The 26,528-nt window shown below is 37.2% G+C and overlaps 1 protein-coding gene across 2 annotated transcripts in view; it reads left to right on the top strand.

Moving 5' to 3' along the window:
• PDS5A (PDS5 cohesin associated factor A) overlaps positions 1–25,829 on the top strand; it is a 76,613-nt gene extending 50,784 nt beyond the window's left edge. For both annotated transcript variants that reach the window (XM_083861149.1, XM_083861150.1), the window contains exons 17-33: positions 589–704; positions 1,408–1,513; positions 2,411–2,571; positions 5,207–5,330; positions 6,606–6,764; positions 7,087–7,155; positions 7,788–7,924; positions 8,586–8,709; positions 8,964–9,168; positions 9,669–9,783; positions 12,883–13,015; positions 13,633–13,752; positions 14,863–14,925; positions 18,734–18,873; positions 19,900–20,005; positions 22,487–22,839; positions 24,623–25,829. In XM_083861149.1, the coding sequence (XP_083717275.1) occupies positions 589–704; positions 1,408–1,513; positions 2,411–2,571; positions 5,207–5,330; positions 6,606–6,764; positions 7,087–7,155; positions 7,788–7,924; positions 8,586–8,709; positions 8,964–9,168; positions 9,669–9,783; positions 12,883–13,015; positions 13,633–13,752; positions 14,863–14,925; positions 18,734–18,873; positions 19,900–20,005; positions 22,487–22,839; positions 24,623–24,626 (2,235 nt within the window). In that variant the 3' untranslated portion in view covers positions 24,627–25,829. The remainder of the gene's footprint in view (positions 1–588; positions 705–1,407; positions 1,514–2,410; positions 2,572–5,206; positions 5,331–6,605; positions 6,765–7,086; positions 7,156–7,787; positions 7,925–8,585; positions 8,710–8,963; positions 9,169–9,668; positions 9,784–12,882; positions 13,016–13,632; positions 13,753–14,862; positions 14,926–18,733; positions 18,874–19,899; positions 20,006–22,486; positions 22,840–24,622) is intronic.
• The last annotated feature ends 699 nt before the right edge of the window (positions 25,830–26,528 follow it).

The following is a 26,528-nucleotide window of genomic DNA, read 5'->3' as shown; positions in this document are numbered from 1 at the left end:
TTTTATTATGTTATTTAACCTCTTTGACAAAAATACACACCTTAATATTAAATTGTACTCTTCCAGATTCTGCCAACCACCACAGATTTTTTTTTTTAATGGTCTAACGCAAAGTAAGCAATTTAATTGGCAGAAATTGCAAAGATCATGAAGAGCACCTACAGACAGACTTCCTGAGTTTTGTCTAATGGCTCAGAAATTTTGCAGGGAAGGGAGCAGGGCAATTTTTTCATTGTTATGAAATCTCACATACTACAGGGTTACCCACAGTTTTCTGGATTAACCTTGACAATATTCATACACATTCTGTGCACTGCACTTCACTCTTCCTTAAATCTGTTCTGAATCTGGGCTGCAATTCTTAAGAACCCCTGAAGAACTCTGACTAGAACTCTGTATCATTGGTTTTGTAAAGTATGTCTGCTTTGAGTATAAGATAAAGAAAAGTGTGAGGATAACCCCCTTAAAGTGCATTTCACTGATTATATAGACAATCTCTGTGGCAAAAAGAAGACTATATTTAGCTTCCTCAACATGTTAAAGAAGTAAAATGAGTGTAATTCTTGTTTGTATCTAACATTTTTGTAGAGGGAGATAGCCCGGAAACTTGCAAATCCTAAGCAGCCAACAAATCCTTTTCTGGAAATGGTCAAATTTCTTTTGGAAAGAATTGCCCCTGTACATATTGACTCAGAAGCCATTAGGTAAGTTTGAAAGATCATGAACAGTTGACTCATGAATGATTAAAAAGGTGATAGAAATGGCAAAAGAAAAAATAATTTTCTTGGTATTTAAATTGGTCTGTCCTAGCACTAAATGTGTGGGTGAGTTTTAAATCAAAATTATGTAGATGTATTCATTCCCAGCAACCTAAAGGATGCAGCTTCTTTTGATGCTGCTTTGCGGTGCTGTCTGCAAAATGATTTAAAAAATGTAGCAGTTCATGGTGAAAGTTCTATTTTTGGGACTTCAGGTGAAAACTGTGAACATAATTTTCACATAGTTAACTGCAGCACAGTCTTCCATATAGCATCTGAATTAATTAGCTTTTGTGGGATTGTGCAAGAGAATGTTTTGATTTCTTTTGAGACTTGTCTGGCAACCTAATTACATTCTGAAACTCGTGCAAGTATGTGTTAATCTAATGCCACCAGCATGGTGGGGGTTTTTTTTGGATGGATTTTTTTCCCCCTAAAGAATTTCTTTTGCAGAAAGTGAAATTAGAAGGAACAGGGCTAATGTAGTAACTTAAAAATAGCAAGAACCAAATAGCAATGCCAACACCACCCATGAAGAACTGTTGCCTTCTCTTTATATGTTGTGAAAACCAAGTAATCTTGCTTATATCTGCAGCCTTTAACATTGTCATACTTACTTGTTTGTTCCTTTTTGTACTTCTCATTTCAGTGCACTAGTAAAACTAATGAATAAATCTATAGAGGGGACAGCTGATGATGAAGAGGAGGGTGTAAGTCCTGATACTGCTATTCGTGCAGGACTTGAGCTTCTCAAGGTAATCTACATTAATGCAGCTATAATTTGTCATGGAAGGGACAAAAGTGGCATGAGCAACAAATTAATGTTAGCACAGCTTTAATAGTCATTACTTAGATAATTACTTCTTTAATGTATGAAACTGGTTATTAATACTCCCTTGAAAGAATAATAATGGAAGAGATGGTTTGTTGGAAGGAGTATGTTTTGAAAAGGTGCTGAGCATTGAAATGTACATGTTAAAGCAGAAATTGGTTTCTGCTTAGGGAAGTAGTAGAGAAGAAAATGTAGAGGTAAAGTGAGAGGAAGAGAAACAGGGAAACTAGGAGGGACACCTTTTTTGGAGTGTGTATGACACTGGAAGGAAAACAAGCAGTTTAGCTCAAGGGCCATGTTACATAGAGGAAAAAAGGGAGCTTGTATTCTCGGCAGTGCTGAGAAGTGGAAGGGGGAGAGAGAAGGATTTTAAATATATGGAAAAGAGTACCCCTGTTTTGTTTGTAGATATCTTAACGTTCTTGATTTCTCCTCAGGGACTACAGATTCTGAAGAAATTAAAATTTCAGTTCAGTTAAATTAGGTTGAAAAGCAGTGTTCTTAAATAGATTGCAATATAAAGAAATATTCTTGAATAAGTGTTCATTTGAAGAAGTGTGTTTTTATATATTCAAATAATATAGTATCTTAAAAAGTATTTGGGGGACAGGAGGACCTGAAAAACAAAACCTAGATGAGTTTTTTTGTAAATTTAAATATAAACTTCTCCACAATGAAGTAATTGAATGTAATAGTTTCATATGGGCATGTAACAGCTGTTTATGTTGATGGTAATGCTCATAAACAGCCATCATTTTGTTTTTTCTGATAATTCATTTACTATGAATAAATGTACCTTTGTTTTAATGTGTGTCTGCAGGTTCTGTCCTTTACACATCCTACCTCGTTCCACTCTGCAGAGACCTATGAGTCTCTACTGCAGTGCCTCAGGATGGAAGATGATAAGGTAGCTGAGGCAGCCATACAGATTTTCAGAAACACGGGTCACAAAATAGAAACAGACTTGCCACAGATAAGATCGTGAGTATTGTTACCTGCTGCTTTCCATATCTGGAATTCTTGATAGTTCATACAATGCGTTGCCCCTATCTGGTCTTGTCAATATGAACAACTTCTGTGATTTTGATTTCCTTCAGTACCTTTCTGTCCCTGTCCCTTCATTTTTAAATTCTGTGCTCTCACAGTTTTTATATATTTATTGAATGTGTTAGGTACTTCTTAAAAATCTTCTTATAATAGACAAATTAAAACCATAGTGCATTGCAAATCTTTTAGGTTACAAAATAAGCAACAGCAAAAATACAGCAAAGATATGATTCCTTGGCATAATTTCTACTCATATCTGTCCTTCACACGATTTTTCTGTCTTTGTAAGGAACGCAGATACAATCACTGATGTAGTTAACATCTCTGTTTGCTATCAGACAAGATGGGAAACAAAATCTAAAAGCAGGCAGGAATTTCTAGCAAATAATTGGCTGTAAGTTATCATGCAGTTCATGTTGTACTGCTGATTAAAGCTGCATAATCTACTAGGTATTCATTCACAGGCTATTAAATACCTTGTGAGTAACATCTGAAACTTTAAAATCAGCCTGTCAGTAACTAACTTGTCCAAATAATAAATCACAGGTTTCAAGTTCTTATATATTGAAATAGCATTTTGGATATTGCCATGCTAAAATGCATATCAGTGTACACTTCTAAGTTTGCGGTAAATTAAAGCTGTAACCTCAGCAATTCTTCTGAACAGGGATCAGATTTTGGACAAAAGAGAAATATTACAAATACAGGTATATGAGGTGTGTTAAGACATTTGTAGAGGTAAAGAGAAGGAAAAGCTCAGCAGTCTCCATTGTTAGTACAGTTCAAGTCCCAAGTGGCTTTGGTTCCCTACCAGAATTTAATCAATACTCTGTTGCTGGGCTATATCATGTTCTGTCAAAGGATTTGGTATTGCTGACATTTCTGTGACTTCATGCTTTAGCCAGGTATTGGTGAAATTTAGTCTGGGAAGTGTCAACTTAAAAATGTAACTGTCAAAGTGGAGGTAGCATCTTTGGCATGGTTTCCGGGCAAGTCAGGTCGGCATTCTGGAAAGCCATGTCAGTGTTTGCACTTAACACAAAGAAAAAGAAGTCTGAGGAGAAGTAGATGTTCCAGATTTCATGTATTCAGAATCTTTATCATAAATGAATGATTTGATACAATCAACAAGATAGTTTGGTTCAAGGGACCTGTTTGTGTTTTGGGTTTTTTTAAATGCTTCTGTGAGCAGACAACTTGTTGTTCTTGGAAGCAGTGTTCACCAGCAGCAGCTCAAGTTCTTCCTTGTATAGGAAATGAATAAGGGGTTTTGTACCAGTTCATGGACAAAGACTACCATATATGACTTGGGAGCCTGATGAAAGCTCTGGCCATGCTCAAACAGAGCCTATGGACCACATGTAAACTTGTGTATGTAAACCTGTAAAAGTGCATGTCAACGTTTCAGGTTTCACCTTTTGTAGATTTGTGTCATTTGTGATGTGCTGAGGTTTGTAACTGCTTCACCAAGGCCTGGCAAAGACACTTTAATGCACTTGTAACTTAACACCATGAAAACTGTAGGTTAGTCATTGAAGCATATTTTAACTATAGGTTTTACTGAATTCTTTCCTGTTTTGGCTCCTAATCCAATTTGTGGAATCTTGGCAGGTTTGAGAATAGATTTTCTACTTCAGGATACTGTTAACATATTTCTCAGGGTCTTTGGTTTGGTTTTGGATTTTGTGGGAGTTTTGAGGAAACTGAGGTTTGGTTCTTTCAATCCAGCAAGTTACTCCTCAGCCTCTGGTTGCTGGTTTTGATTATGTAGAATGTGTCAGCGGAGTGCTGAATAATCCATGTACTGAATACTATATTGTTAGAGCTTTTCAAGAAAGCAGGGAAATTTTTGGGATGTTTCTGTGTCAGACTCTTTCTAGGTGATTTTGTTTTTTCATGTCAGTTGCTGAGTGAGTTGCAGGGTAAAGCTCCTGAGTTAGTGTCTCACCTGCTGAGCTCTGACAGGCACTGCCTGAGGAGGGACACTGAACAGTCTGACCAACCTGCACCTGATAGCAAGAGTGGCTTCTGCCCTGCACTTTCCTTCTGTGCCTTCTGATCAGCAGATAGATTGTACGAGATTCAAATTCAAAGTCTCATAAAAAAGCAGTTATTTACTTGGATGTACATTGTGATTAAAAGTTCCAGTTTTAAAAGGCTGTAAACATGCTGATGTTTAGTGGTTATTCTTAGCTTTCACATGTTTTCTTCAGCCTGTCATTCCCAGGCTTGGATAAGTCCAGGAATTCACCCTAGCTGAAACTGTCGTGTTGCCCCCACCTTATATTTGTCTTCCTAAATAGCTTTATTTTGATGATGATTTTCTTTCATGTTTGATTTTTTTCCTGTGGGCTGTTTCCTTCTTGTATGTGTACAGTCAGATATTCAACAAGCATTACTAAATACAATTCCGTCCTGCTTTTTACTTTGATTGTGATCTTTCCTGAAGAGACTTCAAAGGAATGTTTGATTTATGAGACAGTGATGATGGATTTGTATGTGTGAAGATACTTATATTTTTGTAGATTGCAGATTTCATTTTGAAGTATTCTATTTAATGTTCACACAGAACACTAATTCCGATTTTGCATCAGAAAGCAAAAAGAGGCACTCCTCATCAGGCAAAACAAGCCGTTCACTGTATACATGCCGTATTTTCAAATAAAGAAGTACAACTTGCACAGATCTTTGAGGTATGTGTTGCCTTTTTGTTTTTAAGATTTGTTTCTGTTATTAATTGGTACTAGTAATTAAAATTAATTCCTACTGTTTATTAACAGATAACAGTTTAAGAGGTCAGGAAGCCTACAGATATATGATAATTAAGTCATTAATTTTACAATAGCAAGTTATTAATATTTTTGGTTTAAAGTCACAATTTACTAATGTTGTCATGTCTGATAGTTTTTCATGAAGGTTTTCATTTGTATCTGCATGGGAGAAGTTGAGGGGAAGTAAGCTAAATATGCTGGCTTGATCCACAGCAAATCCCATGGGGACACATTTAGCAGATACTAAATGAGAGATAACAGCCCCTGCTTTCAAGCTGTGTTGAATTATCCAGCTTTAAGGTCTTTAAACATTTAACTTTGCCTCACTAAGGTAGTGCAGAACAACCTTGACTGTAAGCTCAGACATCAGCTTACTGTTCACTTACTGCTTCCTTAGACAAGTTATTAAGCAAAAAGACTTATTGTACAGAGCAGGGAGTTTATTACTAATCACTGTAGTCTTTAAAATAATAACATTATTAATCTGCACTTGTAAAATATTTTTGGTTCCTAATCTTGGCTATCTTTGAGCCTGTGCATAATTTATAAGTGTGAAAAGCTTTGAATTAAGCTTGCAGAGTTTGATCTCTGCTTAGACTTCTGTGAGAGTGCTTGTTCCCTCCCTAATACCAGAATCTGATGCAATGGTGTGGGACGATAAAGGAATTATTCTGGTGACTGTTACCTGGAAGGTAAATACTGATGGCTAGTAGAAGTGTTCCTGGTGGTTTCCAAGGTTTTCGCTGCTGTTTTCTGCTGTTGGCAATTGGGGTTCAGGTTTTCACAACTTCTAAACAGAAATGAGTCAAAGTTTTTTTTCCCATGTCTCTCAGGTTTGAAGATGTTTCACATTAAAATAAGAAGAAAATATAGAATTTGCTTTGCCCTTAACTTCTGTGAAATTTTTGTTTACTGTTGAATAGGAAATTGTATTCTTTATACTTCTGATTGCTGATTTTATTAATTCTTTTGGAAAAAACAGTGAAATGCATCAGCAATACAGCAGTAAAATAAACACTTTTTAAGACATGCTAATTTATTAACTGAACAGAAGTATCTGTGAAAACAATTGAGTGATAGTCACCTCCCAAGCATGTTAGATTTTATCTTGGGTGGAGCTTCTTCATTCCAACTGTGCATTAACTGTACCTCAGCTTCATCTTGAATTTTGAATTTTTTTTTCCTTTTCTTCCTCAGCCTCTTAGTAGAAGTTTGAATGCTGATGTACCTGAACAGCTTATAACTCCCTTGGTCTCTTTGGGTCATATTTCTATGTTGGCTCCAGACCAGTTTGCTTCTCCAATGAAATCTGTTGTCGCAAATTTCATTGTGAAAGATCTCCTAATGAATGATAGGGTAAGGTGGTTTTTTGTGGTTTTTTGTTTCTTTGTTTGTTTTGGGTTTGTTGGTTGGTTGTGTTTTGGGTTTTTTTTGTTTTTGGGGGGGGGTTTGTTAGTGTTTATTTTGCTGTTAGCCTGTTATGAACTCTGTGAGGAATAGAGCTGTTTTGTTTAACAACTCCATAAAGTAATATTCTGTAAGTGGTTAGTACAGTGATAATTGCATTATAAAAGGTATTTTTGTAAAAGAAAGCCTAATCTATGACTTTTCTATTTTTACTTCTTTATTTTCTGTATGGGTTGAACCAGTTTGTAAACTTACATGAATTTTCTTACAGTCAACAGGTGAGAAAAACGGAAAATTGTGGTCTCCAGATGAAGAAGTCTCTCCAGAAGTACTAGCAAAGGTGTGTTATCTGCTGGCAGCAATGATGTGTATATCTGCAATTAAAAATTTACTTTTCTTCAAGTTATGCAATGGGGAAAGTTAGAGTAAATCCCTTCAAGTGTTTTTGTATTAGTCCTATTAAAATATTATTGCTTTTGTGGTTATACACAGAAGTGATAAAACTGATAGAAACTATGCATTCTGTTGTCCTCACTTACTGATACTAATTATTCAGAGCATTGAGAAAATCAAGAAATTCAAAAGTTTTAGTTCTCCTAGTTCACAAGAAAGGTGACTTTGACTTTAGTGACTTATAAACAGATTTGAAATAAATTGAGACCCTGATGAATGTGAATCTAATTATGGCCATTTCTAGGAATTTTTATCTAGGTGCTCTTACTTTTAATCATATATCAAGTATCTTGCATCCTTTGCAGATGCAAATCTGCAAAGACAGTGGACCATAGTTGAAGTCTTCTGAGGTCACAAATACTCTTTCTTCCTTTTTCACTCTAATTACTGCTTCATTCTGTTCTTTTAAAAATGTATCAGCTCTAACACACAGAAATCTATGGGAAATTCAGTTTGACAACAGTAGGTTTTAGAAAGTTTGGCAAGTAAGTTGATCGTTGATCTGTTTGTGTGCAATAGGTGCAAGCAATTAAACTTTTGGTCCGCTGGTTGTTGGGTATGAAAAACAACCAGTCAAAATCTGCCAACTCCACACTCCGGTTATTGTCAGCCATGCTCGTCAGTGAAGGAGACTTGACAGAACAGAAGCGAATCAGGTCAGATTTTGTTCCTTGCAGGCTTCCCTGCAATTTTGTTGTAAGATTTCAAAGGATGTTGGAATTGTTGGAATGTTGAATTTCAAAGAGTGCTTGTGGAATGTTAAGATCTGCACAGAGTGGTAATAGGAGTGGAATAGCAGCATGAAATTGTTACTCCCTTTCTTGCATTTGCTTATACCTACAGAGTTCCAGAATAGATTATTTTCCTAGTAAAAGACATTGTAGAGAGTAAAACACCTGCAGAGGTATCTTTGAAAACAACTGAGTGATAACCACCTCCCAAGCATGAGATTTTATCTTGGGTGGTGCTGCTTCATTCCAACTGCGAGGTAACTGCACCTCAACTTCATCTTGAGGGTGAAGGAAGGAAGGAGAAAAACTGTGGCAAAAGTGTTGCTGTCATTTAGACAGTGATAGGAAAACAAGAAATTTGACTCCTAATTTCATTGTTTTACTGGAAGTAGAGTTTTTTGGTAGGCACTTTTATTTTTCACAAATTTGGTAAGGTTAATTTAGCTTGATCTATAGCTATGTTACTGGGACTTCATCGATTGGTCATTGATCTTGTAAAAAGAAGAAATTGAGACATGCAGCTAATTTAAGGATAGTTGTGGTGATCTGTGTTTAATTATCTGGGTTTTTTCTCTGCCATGTTTAGTAAATCAGATATGTCTCGACTGAGATTAGCTGCTGGTAGTGCAATAATGAAGCTTGCACAGGAACCCTGTTACCATGAAATAATTACCCCAGAACAGTTCCAGCTCTGTGCACTCGTCATTAATGTAAGTAACTGCATTAGAATTGAAGTGACCCTTAATTGAGTTCTGAGTCCTTGCATCCTTCTGTTGCTGCTACACTGAGTGTATTCTGTTCCTCACTGCAGCTTTCACAAGAGTTATTGAAGTTTCAATTTCAAATGTTTTTAGTGCTGCTCCTGTTCATATTTTTTAAAAAGCTTCCTCATAATTCCACTTCCAATGCCTTTTTTAAGACCAGGATTTTGATGGTTGCACTTTTATGGTTTGTGTTGCTGTAGGATGAATGCTACCAAGTGAGGCAGATATTTGCCCAGAAGCTGCATAAGGCACTTGTGAAATTACTGCTCCCTTTGGAATATATGGCAATCTTTGCTTTGTGTGCCAAAGACCCTGTGAAGGAGAGAAGAGCACATGCCAGACAGTGCTTGCTCAAAAACATCAGTATACGAAGAGAATATATCAAGCAGAATCCTATGGCTAACGGTTAGTATTTCAGTAAAATTGTTAAGAATAGAATAATAGTAAACTGGGAGGAATAATTACTAAACCTTAAGCAATTGGCTTTTCTAAAGGAGCACCAGATAAGTTTAATCTGTTTCCTCATCTTTGTATTAGACACATTCAAATCAAAATTTACTTAGTTCAGTGTTAGCATAAACCATAAAATACTCCTCTGTACATTGCTGAGAATTATGGATGTAAAATACAGTGCTCTTATGGCTGTAGTTGTTTTGCTCAAAAAATAAAAATTGTGTTGTGATATTTTTAGGCTTTATGACCTTCTTCCTGAAGCAAGGCCAAGTAGTTTTGTAGTAGTAAAACCTGTTCATTTATTTTTAATGATTCATTAAAAGTAAAGTCTGTAGGAAGAAAATGCAAGTCAAAATTTTACATTTCATGTTTGAAAAAGTTGTACTTTGAAAAAGTTTTCCTTTGATATATGTGTGTAATATAGAAGCAATTTTTTGTTGTTGTTACTGTAGAAAAATTGCTGTCCTTGCTGCCTGAATATGTGGTACCATATATGATTCACTTACTGGCACATGATCCAGATTTCACAAAACCTCAGGATGTTGATCAGCTTCGTGATGTCAAAGAGTAAGTGTCAAGTGATTCTAGAATTCTTATGCTGAGAATTGTTCTGCACTTGGAAAGAATCTGATTAGTAGGAGAAAAAAAATAATTAGGAAGAAGAAATATTTGTTTTATCAACAGTATCTTGCAAACCAGTAAATGGAAAAGATGGAAATATGGAGCACATCAACCATGGAAAGAAGGCATCAACAACTGCTTAGCAGTACATTCTGAAAGCCCAAATGGTAACCTGTAGGTCATACTGTAGTATACCAAATTAGTGAGTTGTGTACACTGCTTTTAAAGTAATGATTTTAGAGCCTTGTCTTTGTGCCTAGGAATATTTATAGGATGTCAAGTAATGTTAGTTCAAATATTTTGGAACTTTGAAAATAGAGCTTCTCCAAAACTTGAGAACACTAAAGCTTGGTAAGTGCTGCCTCACTGGAAATTTATTTTCCGCTTCCTATGCAAGCCTACTAAAATTCATTCTAAGTTTGCTGCTGACTTACCATTTGCACTATACATCAGCAGTGCAGGCTTCGTACTTCTTAATGTATTCAGCACAGATTACTGTATACAATTGTACAATTTTATTATTATTAAAAGATTACTGTATACAATTCTGTCATACTTGGCAGGAGCTTGTTCTGTGTTGTTTCCAGATTCAGACCACCTTGTGTGCCTCAAATAATATTTCACATCTTAATTATAACTTCTTTTACTCCTTATGTCTTGCAGTGAATTTTAAAATTTTTAAAAATAGTTAACACTTAAAAATTGTTAAAGCATATTGTTTCTCCCACCACACAGCTCTGGTTTTAGTGTTTTGGTTTTTTGTTGTATTAATTTTTTGATAAAACTGAGGTTTGTTGATTTTGTATACATACTACAATATATATCATCCGAAAAGCAGTTCTTTTTTGGCATCAACAGACTAGTTCAGATCTTAATACTTGCACTTTCACTTCTGACGGTCCAAGTCTGATTCTTTCTCCAAATGAAAAGCTTGGTGTGTTCCGATTTCTGAGTTACTTGACTCAGACCTGGTCAGACCTGAAGTCAGTGAAGATTTTCTACCTTATCAACAAGCCTACATTTTGTCCCAGCACTCCCTGTTCCTGGCAACATCTGAAAGCATCCTCCAGCATGTACTTTATCCAAAATGCATGGGAACAAGTTCAGATTTGCAGTCACTGAGTTAATACTTCCTTTGAGAAGCACTTTCTAGTGCACAGAGCTTTTTTGGACGCTCCTTTTATAGCTTTTCTTTGTTGTCAAATTTCCTCCCTTATGTTTGTCACAGACTGGCTGAGCTGGCCAGAAGGGACTGCTCCAAACAAAGAAATACTCTGTAGGGGATTTTTGGCAGGAATACTTCTGTGAAGAGTCTCCTGAGACATGAAAAAAATGTTTTCCATTTAATGTGATACAGTGTTCTTTTTAACAGCTCTAAGTGTCTTAGTGTTCACTTTAAAGTGTTAACATAGATGGTTGCAAAGTTGGAAAACCAGAATTTGCAGTGTGTTTTGTAGGTGTCAACCTAGTTTATCTTGGTTTACATGGCCTAGATACAGTGATGTACAGTAAATGCATGCTTTGTAAAGTTCCTGGGCCATTATCTGTCATACTTACTGATGAAGATTTTTAAGTTTATCCTGAAGGGGTATGTTTGGGGTTGGTTGGTTTTTCTCTTTCTACTGTCTCAAGTATATTTCTCTTCCTAATTCATATTCTGAAATTACTGAAATGGAGACAAAGAATGGCTTTATGTGACTGTGTTCCTCTGGGTGCATATTTTTTTACAAAAAATCCCACTGGTGTTTTGGACAAGTCTTTTTCCAAGTTGATAATTATTTATGTAATTTGCTGATTCAGTAAGAAAGTCAAGCTGTTGAATTGGACGTGAGTTAACTGGGATTACCAGAGTATAATGTGTTCTCAGTAGTAATCTTGGGGTAACACTGCCTTTTGCAGAACCTGGGTCAAGATGGTATGTTACTGGTCATCTTATTCAAGTTCTTGAAAATAGTGGATAGAGGGATGTAAAGCTGTCTAACAGATTGATTTACTATAGCTTTTGTAGCTCTTGGATGCAAGTCAGACTAGAGAAATCTTAGTTTCTTGAACATCAGATAGCTCTGTAAGTATTCTGATGGAGCATAAGCCTCTGATCTTTTGAGAGAGATGTTCCTTCATCCCTTTCAGTACAGTTTGTATCAGGTAAGAAGATGGCGCCTTTGTGAACAGGGAATTCTCATGTTCAGTCATCCTATTTTTCTTGGGTTTTATTACCTCTGTCTACAAAACAGTCTCTCTTCCAAAGCTTCAGAATTAAATTAGCTACTAGCAAGCCTGCATTTTTCAGATCCACCCGTATGTTTTCCAACTAAGTACTATTTTACCATATTGTGACTGTTGACCCTCTTAACCATTTGCAATGGTGGAGCTTGGTAGCAAGTGATAGCCATGGATGGAGCAGTTGTGCTCTATATCATAATTGACAAATTTTTAAAACAAACTTTCGGTCAAAATAAAACATAGTCTCTCTATAAATAAGCCAGATTTAAAGAAAAAAACCTAGGAAAGCTAATTCCATTACGTCTTACCTGGGAGAATTTTCCTCCCTTACGGAACATTAGCAAGAATCTGACCTACTTTTTGGATCTCCTCTCCTATTTGAACTGCAGTATTAATCGACCTCATGTGTATAACTGTCTAGCAGCAGCATGATTTGTTTAAGCCTGTCTTGAGTGTGCTCATGGTACATTGTTGATAGGGACATGGTGCTCAAGGTAGAATTTTATTTGGGTGATGATAGCACCAGAATTCCTGTTTCTGTTCATGTGTGGAAGAGAAGAAAGTTGATTGGTTGGGCAGTATTTACAAATGTAATAATAAGCACACTAATTTGGCAGGTTTACTCCAAGGAGTAGCTGTGTGTGGTAAAGGTCTAGACTCTGTTGACACCATTATATGATGTTATCTGTTTGTCTTCAAATGGTTTTTGGTTTCTTAAGAAAAAGCTAGTACAGCTGTCAAAATTTTGTAAAGCTTTGCTGTATGTAGGAGCTGTAGTATAAAAGCTGGAGTGTAATTGCTTGTGGTTTTATGGCTTTTTAGGTGCCTGTGGTTCATGCTTGAAGTTTTAATGACAAAGAATGAAAACAATAGCCATGCCTTTATGAAAAAGATGTCAGAAAACATCAAGCTTACCCGAGATGCTCAGTCTCCTGATGAGCCAAAGGCCAATGAAGTAAGAAATGCAGTTGAGATTAGTTCTGGGTGGTGAGCTGAGGGTTTCACAAGCAGGATTTGCAGGGTCTGAAAGAACTAGCTCTGACATTTTTATGTTTTTTTAGAGACATTGCTAATTGCAAGCACTGTCTGTATGTTTCCAATCTCATTCTTGCCAAACCTTGCTGACCTCAGCCAGTACATAATACCTACAATTTTTTAAAATATTCCTGATACTGCCTGCCTTATTTTAACAACAATTACCTAGTTTCCTGACATAATTATCTTCTGCTGTTGGGGGAGGAAATACTGTGTTATACAGCTACTGGTAAACCCATTAATTTCTAGCAGAGACGAGAAACCATTTAAGGTGATTTGATTGAGCAAGAGCTTCAATTGTACAACATAGTAATGTATTACTAGATTTTATAAATAGTATCATATGAAAAATGAGGACTTCTCCATGTGTTTTAAGACCCAGCAGTATGGTTAATGATATAATTACAAAATATGTCCTTAGTGGTAGTTTAACATATAGTGATTTAAACACATAGTTTAAACTTCAGTACTGCAGTCTTTCTACACTGTAAAAACAGTAATTCCTAAAGCATGCTTTTCTTTTTTTTTTTTCTCCAGAAACTTTACACAGTATGTGACGTAGCACTATGTGTAATCAACAGCAAGAGTGCTTTGTGCAATGCAGATTCACCAAAGGACCCTGTATTGCCAACCAAATTTTTTACACAACCTGAAAAGGTAAATTTGTTGATTTTATTTCCAAAATAATAAGGCGAAATAGTTCTTTTTGATGATTGAGAGCTGATTATCTCCATAAGATGAGTGGGAAAATGCATCTTTTATTATCAGCAATTATTTTTTTAATGTCAGCTCTATCCTGTGCTAAGTATTATGAACATGGGACAGAAATGTTTATAACCAGGTGAGAGCTAATTGGAATTAATGCTGATATGTTGGCATGTATTGCTGAATCATTTCACTAGTGTGTTTTACAATTGCATCTGAATATATGAGACTGTATGTATATTCTGACTATATATCTGAATTAGAATGCAAATCAGACCAAAAAAAGAAACATTGTTTTATGTTACCCATGGTATGCTTCTGTCTGTCAGTAGCTGTTGGGCTATTCTGCTTGCTGTACAAGTTGGTCCTCTTATTGCCTAGCAATAGCTTTGGTGCTGTCAGCACTGGTGCTACTGCTCTCCAAGCAACCTTCCTCTGAAAAGTAAAGGGAGCACAAGTAATTCTCTGGACCAGATCTGATGTTTTAGTTGTCCTGGAAAATGTACTATCTGACATTTTTCAGTGCCCTGTTAATTAACAGCCTTTCCAGAGTCTGTTTAAGCAAAATTTGGTTTCCTATTTAATTGTGAGATGTCAGATGCCATGTAACAGTGAGCTGGTACCTTTATTCAGTTACAGAATTTTGGTCTGCGTAAAACTCTGAGTATCAGAGTAACAAAGGTAACAACTTTCAACTTGTTTAGAGAAAATGGCTCCTCTTTCCCTCTGTTAGGAGTTCCCATTAAAAATGTGCGAGTGAACAAATAGGGAGAGCAGTTTTCCATCATTTCAAACAATTCATGTCACTTTAGAAGGAAAAATGTTCATCCCAGTTTCAGGTAGGCATACTGTCATTCGGTAATGCTCACTGTAAAACTCCACCAAAATACAAGCTTGACCTATCTTTGTTAGATTGATTAATTGATCAGCAGGTTGCATGGTGTGAAGTATGTGTAACATTTGATAGTTGCATCTAATTTGAGAAGTCAGTTGAGTGTATATAAAAAGAGGTGAGACTGAGACATCAAAGACAAACTAATTTTTACTTTATTTTTTATGCAGGATTTCTGCAATGACAGGAATTACATTTCAGAAGAGACGAGGGTGCTTCTTTTGACAGGAAAGGTACTGTATTTTGACAAGTTGTGAGTCTTTGAATATTACTTGTGGTTTTTAAAATGTTCTGGACTACAGAAGTTTAAAAATTATACTAAGAGTTCACGTACAGTAATTTGTGACTCTTATTTGATGACATATAATTAATTCCTTGAACATACTCTACCTGATGAGTACACAACACCAAGTTTATCTGTGCACTGAGGTATTTTTAGTATAGCTTTTAATGCTGTTAAATTCAGCTGCAAATGTCTATGCACTTTTGAACATCTATTTCAGGGAGTCCCAGCTGGAGATATTCTGTGATTCTAATATCCTGTATTTGCAAAGCAAAGCACCTCTTGGAGAGGCTTTCCAAAATGTAATGCAGAATTAGGTTCAATACAACAGTAGAAGATACCAGAGAATCATTAAGGTTGGAAAAGACCTCCAAAATCATTGATTCCTGCCATTGACCAAACCAATTTACCACAGTGCTAAATGCCATGTTGAGTATTTCTTGAATACTTACAGTGATGGTGACTCCACTACATCTTTGGCCAGTCCATTCCAATGCCTGACAGTCCTTCCAATGAAGAATTTTTTCCTGATTTTCAACCTCAGCCTCCCCTGGCACAGCTATAGCCATTGCTGCTTTCTTGTCTTTAGCTGCCTGGGAGAAGAGGCCACTCCCCACCTGGCTTTCCCCACAACCTCCTTTCAGGCAGTTGTAGAGAGTTTTAAACACCCCTAGCCTCCCTCAGCTGCTCCTCATAAGACTGTTCCAGACCCTTCTCCAGCTCCACTGCCCTTCTCTGGACTCACTCCAGCACCTCAGTGTCCTTGCAGTGAGGGACCCAGAATCGGGAACAGAATTCAAAGTGTGGCATGACCAGTTCTCAGTAGAGAGGGACAGTCGCTGTCCTGGTCCTGCTGGCCACACTGTTGCTGACACAGGCCAGGATGCCATTGGACTTCTTGGCCACCTGGCCACACCCTGGCTCAAGATCAGCAGGTCTCAGCGAATACTCCCAGGTCCTTTTCCACTGGGCAGCTTTCCAGCCACTCTGCCCCAGCCTGCAGCTTGTTGTGACCCAAGTGTATGACTCAGCACTTTGTCATGTTGGACCCCATAGCATTGGCCTTGGCCCATTGATCCAGCCTGTCCAGGTCCTTCTGCAGGGCCTTCCTGCCCTCCAGCAGACAGTACTGCCACTCATTTGGTGTCATCTGTGAACTGACTGAGGGGCACTCAATCCCCTCGTCCAGGTCATCGGTAGAGATACTAAACAGGACTGGCCCTAACACTGCCTCCTCAAGAACACCAGTAGTGACCAGTCACTGCTGCACGTAGCACCCTTCCCCACCACTCTCTGGGCCTGGCCAACCAGCCAGTTCTTAATCCAGTGAAGAGTGTACCTGTCCAAACCATGTGTTGCCAGCTTCTCCAGGAGGGTGCTTTGGGAGACAACATTAAAGGCTTTAGTGAAGTCCAGGTAGGCTCCATCCACAGCTTTTCTTCATTTACTAGGTAGGTCATCTAGTAATAAAAGGAGATCAGGTTGGTCAAGGAGGACCCATTTTTCCTACATCCATGCTGGCTGGCTCTGGTCCCCTGGTTGTCCTGTACACACCATGTGCAGGACACTCAAGATAACCAGTCTTCAACTTCAGATCATCCATAACCTTCCTGGCCATTAAGATCAGGCTGACAGCCCTGTAGATCTCCCAGATCCTCCTTCTGGCCTTTTTGGAGGTTGGCATCACACCCAACCTCCAGTCATCTGAGACCTCTTCAGTTAACCAGGACTGATGAAAAATGATGGAGGGGGCTTGGTGAGCTCTTCTGCCATCTCCCTCAGCACCCTCAGGGAGATCCCATCCAGCCCCATAGACTTGTGAGTGTCCGAGTGGCTCAACAGGCCACTAACTACTTCCTTCTGGATTGCAGGGGATCTTTCTGCTCCCTGTCTACCAGTTCAGGGGCTGGGTAGCCTGAGTATAACTGACCTTTCTGTTAAAGAAGAGACAAAGAAGCCATCAAGTCCCTCAGCTTTTTCCTTGTCCTTGGTTACAGTATTCCCCTCCATGTCCAGTAAAGCATTAAGGTTTTCCTTGTCCCTCTTTTTGTTGATAATGTATTTGTAAAAACACTTTTCATTATCTTCCATTGCAGTGGCCAGCTTGAGTTTTAACTGAACTATTATATTTATGTGTTTATGATATATATTTTATATTATATTTATATAATTATCTGCAGAAAAGTGATTTAGAAGTAAAACTATCTCTTTGGGGTTCTCTGATACAATTATGACATTTTAGATCTTGCTGTGGCTGATGACTTGACCCATGTGCTCAGGCTGAATAGGCAACAGGAAGTTTTTTATTTTGTCCCTGGAGAGCAGTCAAGAAGTTTTCGTAACTGGCATGTCACATTCTTCATGTAATTTCGCATTTCCTTAGAGGCCAAGTTAATAAATTAAGACATTCCCAAGAAGAAAAAATAATTCCCATGTGTGGAAGTTACGATGGAGCAGGCAGGAGAAAGCTATTACAGATGCTGGAAAACACCGGCTAGCAAGAAAAGCAACAATCTCTGTAAGAAAGGCTTTTTACTGGACACATGCAAGTGACTACATCATCCTAGTGCTAATTCTGTGCAGTATTTACTTAAACATGTTATTCTTTTAATATAAAAATTTATTTGCTCAATTTACTGAGTAGCTGAGTTTACTGCATGCCCAAAGAAGGAAAACAAAATGAGTGAAGTGTCTGGAGCACAAGTTTTAAGAGGAGCAGCTGAGGGAACTTGGGTTGTTTATCATGCCCCCCAGACATAGTGTTTCTAACACAGGGCTCTGAGGGTCCCAGGACCCATCATTGGTGTTGAAGACAGAAGCAAAGATGGGGTTAAATGTTTCTGCTTTGTCAACTCGTGTTTGTGGGGTGACCAGCCTCATCAAGTAATGGCCCAGTGTTATCTCTGATCCTCCTTTTGCTTTTGACGCATCTTAAAAAGCCCTTTTTGTGACCTTTATAATAGTGCTGGCCAACTTGAACTTTAATCAAGCTTTCACCACAGGAATTTTCTCCCTACAGTGGTGAACAGCATTTCTGTAGTCATGCCATGTTGTCTGTCGTTGTTTCCAAATACTGTACACTTCTGTTTTCTGCCTAAGTTCCAGAAGATCCCTGCTCAGCGAGGCTAAACTTCTGCCTCACTTCCTTGGCATCTTACACTTTGCAATTGCCTGCTCCTGTGCATTTAAGAGCTGGTTCCTAAAACGTGACCGGTGTTCATAGATCACACAGTACCTTCAAAAGCAGATTTCCAAAGCACCCAAAAGTCTTTAATAGCACCCAAAGTCTGCTGTCCCCCATATGCAGGGCCAAGGTTGTCCATAAGGCCAAGGGCAGTTGATCCACAAGATCCTGTAATTCCTTGTAGAATTATGCATTGCTGGTGGTGTCCTGGCTGGGTGGTCAGTAGTAGACTCCCACAATAACATCCACTTTATTTGCTTTCCCATTCATCTTTACTTAGAGGCTCTCAACTCTAATATTTCCTAACATTTTGGGTTTTGTTGAGACTTCTCCAGCTGCTGTGCCTTCAAAGCCTGAGAGAGAGAAGGGCAGTTGATGAAGTGCTCTTAAATTACAAGGAGTAAAAGGATAAACAATGTTTTTAAAGTAAAGATAAGGTTAGTAGTTCTAAACGGATGGCATTGTGATCAAGATTGTTAATACAGAAAAAGTGATTTTAAATAATCAAGCAGATATTTGTAAAATTAGGTATGGGAAGTTTGCATTTTTTAAGATTTAAACATTGTTTTTCTAGCCAAAACCAACCGGTGTATTAGGTACAGTAAACAAACCATTATCTGCAACTGGAAGGAGACCATATATTAGGACTACAGGATCAGAGACTGGAAGCAGTGTAAACTCTGAGCTGAGCTCTTCTGCAGGAAACAGATCAAGGTATGGGAATCCAGAATTTCTTTCATCAGCTCTTTACTTCATGTTCTCCACTTTGCTTGCAAGTTTTAGGACAGGAGATGATTTGGGGTGTGTGCTTACATGTTTGAAGAGTGTCCTTATTTTGTCCAGTTTTAGAAAATGTAGTCGTTTTCAACAGGTAAAATCTCCATACTTGCTTTTTGATTCAGTTTGTGTGGTTGATGCTTTGATGGATAAGTTAGGATTAATTCTGATTGGAAACAAGAAACTTTTTTGATACAGATTAAATACTCTGATCTATGTAAGACTAAAAATGATAAAAAGAGCTTGTTGAAGCAGACTGGGGTCTCAGTGGAGAGGTGCAACATATGATTGTAATATACTCAGTGTTTCTTTTAACAAGGATTTTTTTTTATATGGATGCAGAGTTTTGAAATTTGTTGTAAATCTGGAGAAACAGTTTACACTTTCAGATTTCAGTATTGATTAATTTGATTTAGAATTGATTACCTGACTAAAATAAAGGGTTAAAGAAAGCAGAGAAAGTCAACTCTAGTTGCTAAGTTTCATAAGGGAAGTATAACTGTGTTCAGAATTTGTTCTGTAGGTGTGCATGGTATAAGTTGTAATAATCTTGGTTTGTTCTTTCTTGTTCTTTTCTTTTTTATGACATTGGGGCATTATTGGTGTTGATTATTCTTCACTACGTTTTCCAGTATCGGCTCCTTCAGGCTGAAAAAAGAACACAGCCTATTTTAGAGCTCTGGTCTTTAAATTTGCAAAAGTCATTATACAGTGGTGTGTGTCTGTGGTAAAGGATTTGCTCAGTGACCAGCCAATTCCTTTCAGACCTTTCCGAGTTCTGGGAAAGAAAATATAACTGTGGACTCTGGCAAATTCAATTGTTTTTAAATTAATTTAGCCTACTGCATTGACACCCCCCCCCCCCCCCCCCACCTCCTTTTTTTTACCCGCAGTAATGCCAAACATATTTTTTTTTCTTTTCTGTATATTTTTCTTTTATTATCTCTTCCATGATGCTCCCAGGGAACAAAGTTCAGATATATCAGAAACCGGAGTCAGTGAAAATGATGAAAATCCTGTGAGGATTATTTCAGTCACACCAGCAAAGACAGAACCTGTGAAAAACAAGGTATGTCCAGGGGTTTTATGGACTGTATGTCTGTAATAAGCTTGACATTGGGGGTTTTTTCAGTACACATCATCACAGGTGGTCTCTGAGGAAATGGTAACATGCAGTTTCATTTCATATAGTTCTGTCAGTTTCCTAGCATAATAGAAGACCTCTTATCTTCAGAACAGCCATTTATTTTAACCAGAGTGATTTATAGCACTCATTTGAATGGATTCATTCTTTTTTAAATTCCAAACTATTCCCACATTTATTCTGCGTTTTCCAATGTAAGTGACAGTGAGCCTGGGATTCAGAATGAAAGTTCACTCCTGTAGTAGCTTTAACTAAACTTACTGCCAAGAAAATGTCAAGTGGTCCTACAGGATGAAATAAACATCTAACTTTTGAATTTTTTCACAACTAAAATCTTAATTAAACTATTAAAAATGTATTGTATGGTTCACCCCCTTTCATTAAAGCAAGAACACAATGTTTAAGCTATAATGATTTTTTAACTTATAAAACATAAAATAGCATGAATTTTAGCACAGTTGAGTCCTGCAGCTGGGATAGATTAAACTCAAGCAGCTGTACAGCATGCTGGGATCTGCCTGGCTGGAGTGCACATTGGCTGGGAAGGACCCGGGGGACCATTCCCAATGGATAACCAAGAGAGCACGAGCTGGCTGTGTGCCTTGGCTGCAGTGGGGGCAGCAAGCTGAGTAGTGTCCTGAGTAGTCAGCAGATAAAGGGATGTGGTTATTCCACCCCATTTGGCGTTCATTAGGCCATACCTGGAATACTGTGTTCTCCCTGGTTTGATGCAGATACTGAAAAACTAGAGAGAGCCTTGCAGGGGGCACCAAGAGAATTAAAGCATGGAGAAGTTGCGTGAAGAAAGGGTTTGAAGTGTTGGGTTTGTTCAGCCTAAGCTGAACAAGAAGAGAAGCCTTGGAGAGGATCACTTAGTCTTTCAGTATCTAAAAGGTATTTATGGAGAAGATGGATGCAAGGAAGTATTCTCAAGGCTGCTTGCTGGAAGGACAAAAGGCTACTGGAAGAAGTTGCTTCAGGGGAAATTCTGTCTGAATGCAAGCAGGGAAAAAAAATACAAAAAAAGACTGCATTGTTGAGAAATTTAAGCACTAGAACAGGCTGTCCAGGAAAGTGGTGGCTTATCAGTGTTCATGGCTTGACTTGTCAGGGCTCTGGATGAGGCCCCACTGTCAACAGGTTTGACAAGATGATTTTCGGAGATGATTTTCTAGGTTGCTTCCAACCTAGATGATTCTGTGATTTAAAATAGATTTTTGTAATAATGTAAGGGATACATAGATGATTTAGACTTTTTAAGAAGTTATATATCTGCTTAATCTTTTTATTAGTTGAAATCAGAGTAATAAGCAGGTATTTTGGATTTGTATCATCACATAGAAAAGTTAGGCAAAGCACATATAAAGTAAATCTTCAAAAATGCTTTTTAGGTTCTTGAAGTTGAAATTTCAGAGAATCTTTAAAGTTCATATGAATAGCAATAGTGTCTACTATGAAGCTGCTGGAACAGTAGTGAAGATTACAGAGATTGCCTGACATATTTGAATACATAAGAAATAACGGTAGAATATTTAACAAAAAAAATCCTTGGTTCAGATACACCGCTTAGAATAGTGACATTGGTTGTTTGAAATTGCTAAGTCATCCCAGCCATACTTCTTCAGTGTCCTTTTCTCTGCTCCTTCTTCCAACTGGTTTGGAAGTCAGTGTTCAAATGAAGGCTTAGCATCCAGTTTGCTTCCTCTTTGATTCCATATGAATACTGCTCTCTGTGGGAAGTACATTGCTAACCCTTTCTGTTTTACAAATATAGACACCTCTTCATGGTATTTAATCACTTCATTTACCTTGTTCTGTGTGTTGAGAAAAACACGCATGTGGGCCATACCCATTCAGACATGACAAAGGATTAACGAGCACAGCAAGTTTCATTTTTTGGTGTGACCTCACTACTTTATTCCCTACAAGTCTTGGGTTTTTCTTTGCTGGCACTTAGGTCTTCTGTAAACTGCACCTTCACTGAATGTTGGTCTCAAAATTTGCACATATGGAAGTAAATAAATACTGCTGTATTAGAATAATTATTTTGCTCCTCAGTTTTCTCCTATCATTTAACAAAGAGAAAGTAAAAGGAGCTTGTCCAAAAAAAGTCATGAGAGAAGCTCATAAAGACAACTATTCTTACTGTAATCTCTCTCACACACACCACTAAAAGATATATTGGTTACAGATACTAACATTACACACAATGTAGAAAATTTTTTTGCAATTATAAGGTCCAAAATCGCATTTAGTAGAACTTACTGCTAGGTCTAAGACCATGTGATGTTTTCATAACAGTACTTACAGTTTTAAAAACTCTTATTTCTGTTGGAGGGAGGTAACAATTTGGGTTTGCCTTTGGGAATCTTTTTTTTCTTCACATTTATGATTTTTATTTTCTAGGAGATGAATTCTGATCAGACAACACAAGGAAATAGCACTGAACGTGGCAAAAAAAGAACAGCAACAGCATCTGGAACTGAGAATATTCATCAAAAACCAGAAGAAAAAAATGTAGAAGAAACAGGCCCATCGCTGGCAGCAAAAACCAGAAGAGGGCGACCAACCAAACCGGAACCTCAGGGTACCACTGCAAAAAACGAGGAAACAAATAAACCACCTGTCAGAGGAAGGAAGAGGGCAGCAGCCAACCAAGAAAGTCCAGGGAGTTTAGAGGCAGGTAATGCCAAAGCACCAAAACAGCAAGACACAGCAAAAAAGCCAGCAGCAGCACAGAGACAAATTGATCTACAGAGGTAAAAATAAATAATGACATACATGGTGGGGGGGTGGGGGGGGCAGTCCTTTCCTGTCTCAAGTCAGACCCTGAATTTACAGTTATAACAGACCTAGCATAGTTAAGGGCACAATTAAACCACAGCAGATGCCATGGTCCACCATGTGTTGCATTGAGTTCTAGTTTTCACAGTGCCTGGATAGCTGGAATTGGAGAAATTGATTTGTTTGGTTGGAACAGGATAAACTTAACCTGTTTTCCCCAGATGATATTTTTATGCATCCTGGTTCCTTTTCCTAGCATTGCTGTGTAAAGGAACTAAGAGTTGATGGTGTTTCAGTGCATTCATTAATGCCAGGCACATGGGCATTTGGCTACTCTGCTGTGCTTCCCTTCTTTGATAGCAAAGGCTTGGAAACTGACTGTCTTCAATGCACAGGAAAATCAGCAATTCCGACTGTAACTATTTCCTGATATTTTGGGTCTGTGCTTGTTTTAATATTAGCTGTACTGTAATGTCTGTTTTAAGTAACTGAAAATTAACATTTGGAACTTTGTAAACAAGAAAACAGCTTTTAGATAATTATCTGGGCTACTTTAGTGTTTAAACTTGTTGACTTGGTTTGCAATACAGGCAATTCATAATGTGCATAAACATGAGAGGGTTTTTTTTGCTGGGCCTGGTACATAATTAATGCAAAAGTGTCCAATGTGACAGAGCAATAAGATCTGCAAACCAGTGTGCTCTAAGAAATCACAAATGAATCTAAAGAAAGACTCATTGGAATAGTTTCTTTCTAGAGTTTTGTAAGTTGAAGATCTTGCAGAGAACCTTAAACAAAAATAGTTTTACCTTTTCTTCTCAGAGTAAGCTTTATACACCAGTAAAATGTTCTGTATGTCAAGAGTGTAATATTCACGTGCTGTCTTGCAATGCTTGTTTAATGTCAAATTTCTTCAAGTCTTCAAAACAAATTGCATTATCCATAGCCTTTAATAAGCTACTGTGTCAGATAACATTTTAAAATGTGTAATATATGAGTGTTTCTTCAACTATATACCAAAACATTGTTAACATTTTTCAGAAGCCAGGTGCTTGGAAGTGATGGAGATTCACTGTTGGAGATAGACTCAAGTTCAGAATACTCTCAAAATGCAATGGATCTTTTTAAGGCCTGTGGGAGCAGCCAGGAAGATACTGAGGATACAGAGATAGCAGAGGGAGGCTTCCTTAAGGTGTAGCAGGCATCTTATATAGGACAATTCTCTGTTTTTACTTCTTTATTGTAGTTTATACAGTAAGAAATCAAAGAAATTTGTGTGTAAAAGAAGCTCTGTCTAATAGGTTTTTTGCTTTTAAGTAGACATGTACAAGTTACTGTAAATACTTGGAAAACGTTTGAAGTAGTGCCTGTTCTGAAGTAAAATGGGCTATTTTTATAAACCTTGGTAATTACAGTTAATTAGATGAAATTACTGTTCCTAATCTCTGATTCCAGTGAAAGCAGTGGATAACTGTTTATGCTGAAAAAACATTACTAAGTTTTGGAATTATAAAATGCACAATTCAAGTTGTGTAGTTTCAAGTTTATCAGGAAGTTGTGCTATACAATAAGGAAATTCAGTTGTATTCAATTAAATATGTAATTATTGAGAAGATACAAGATGGAGTTGGAAGAATCACAGTATAAAGAGCATAAAAGCTAAAATGTAAACAGTATTTGGTAGGATTATGATTCAGAAGAACTTGTAATTTCCATGTCCTTACAATTAATTTTCATTTCTTTTCTCCCCTCATAAAGGTAAAAAGAAAACTTGCTCGAAAAGGGAGGAAATGAAGGCCAAATAAAGGCATGCTCCAAGCTTCTGCAAAAACTAGGATTCAGAATTTCCTGTACAGGAACTGAAATTACTTCAAAACACACAGCTTTCAGCTCTGAAACCAGAAGGAAAACTATGCTTCCCTTTCACATGAAATTAATCCTTCTCAATGGAAATGTAAAGCAGAAACTCTTGAGAAAGAGGCTAAAAGCATCTGTACTTATTTCCCCAGAGACTTTTTTTATGAAAAGTCAATAATTAAGCAAATTGCTTAACACTTGGTTCCAGTTCCTGCATTCTGGAGTTTAAAAGTGTATTTACACCATTAACTTTCATGCTGCATTTTTTTTAAAAGAAAGTCAGAGAAGGTCCTTACACTGACATTGAAAATTCACGATCCTAGAGCCAGGTATTCCCATGTTTCACAGAAAAGGTAGAAGTCTACTGAATGGATTTTAAACAAGACTAGAGGGAAAAAAAAAACAACAAAACACAATTTTTTTTTTGCTTTACTTTTGGAGACTGTTTTATGTATAATTCTTTCTGCCTGCCTACTTTTCTGCAAAAATAAGATGTACAGATTTCAGTTCCCTGCTATGAAAAGTCATGTGGTGGCAATTTTATAAATGTTGCTTTCTGATTTTTATCAGAGTGGGAAAGTAATCACTTAAAATTATTATTAATTCGCAAGTAGACATTTCATTTTTTAATTTTCCCTCCATTTTAGTTTAATATAATTTGCAATAAATGTACATATTGATGTTTGTTTTATAAAAACATATATCACTTTTAAGTGTTTTTACTCCTGCGGTTCTGTTGGAATATTCTAAATTTTAAAGGAGTAAAGACAGTCCAGCATTTGATTTTATAATGTTTGTCACCAGATTTTTATTATTGATGTAAAGAAAAAAAAAATCAGTTTTTAAAAATAGTTGGACTTTGGCAGCTTTGTAAGGAAAGTTGGAAATGTTTAGGATTGCTCTCAATTTTAAGCATTGTGCTGATTGGAAGTAAGTCTGTTTTGCATTTTGTCTTCCTGTCCAGGCTCATTTTTAAATGTTTATTTTAGAAGATTGTTGCATCAATATTATGTTTCCTGGCATTGTTCAGCATAGATACAGTGTACACTTTTATGTACACATGATCATATTTAAGTTTGTTGCATAAAATAAACGCTTCTAGGTGTCACATGGCAGTCTTTTTTTAATTTTTTTTTTCTTTCACAGAAAACTTAATTGCTGTATCTGTACATGGGCTTGGACATTCACAGAAGTACTGCACAGAGTGAAGGAGCTGTAATGCAGACAGTTAGGTAGTTAAAAAGTTAAGTTTTTTAGGTGAAGTTAAAGTGCTTTATCTTATCAAGGGGGTTGGGTTGGTCTGCAGAGGGACAGTGAAGAGTTTGCTTTGCTTCCCACTGCCTCAGTTCCCTATTTCTCTTCTGCAAATTGTTTTGAAATCCCTTGATTCATATAGAAGAGCTGGATGCTGGTGGCATTAGTTAGGGATGGCTTGTGCTCCTGAAATGGGTAGGGTGCTGTTGTGTGCTCTTCAACAGGACTTCAGTCTCTCTTAGCGAGTGTACAGCTGCTGTTGTTTTTCTTCTGTAACAGGAAATCAAGCTTTGTGCATAAAGCAGTGTGTGCAGCTCCCCTTCTTAAGCAACATGCACTGCTTTGACCTGAAGGATTTGAAATGCTTTTGACAGAGAGGAGATTTTAAAATTATTTAATTACACTTCTATCAGGGGTTTGATTTCTAAAACTAAAATAATTTCACAAGGTGGATTTCCTGATTATAATGCAGTTTCTTTTCAGTGCTCTGGTCAAATACTTCTCTCTCACAAAACTTAGAGTATTTTGGTTTAAACTAATTATTTTCAAATGT

Source organism: Zosterops lateralis, assembly GCF_965231275.1.
Source record: "Zosterops lateralis genome assembly, chromosome: 5".
In the NCBI taxonomy this organism is placed as follows: Eukaryota; Metazoa; Chordata; class Aves; order Passeriformes; family Zosteropidae; genus Zosterops; species Zosterops lateralis.
Note: the sequence above shows the minus strand (reverse complement) of the source record. Positions and strands in the feature narration are given on the sequence as shown.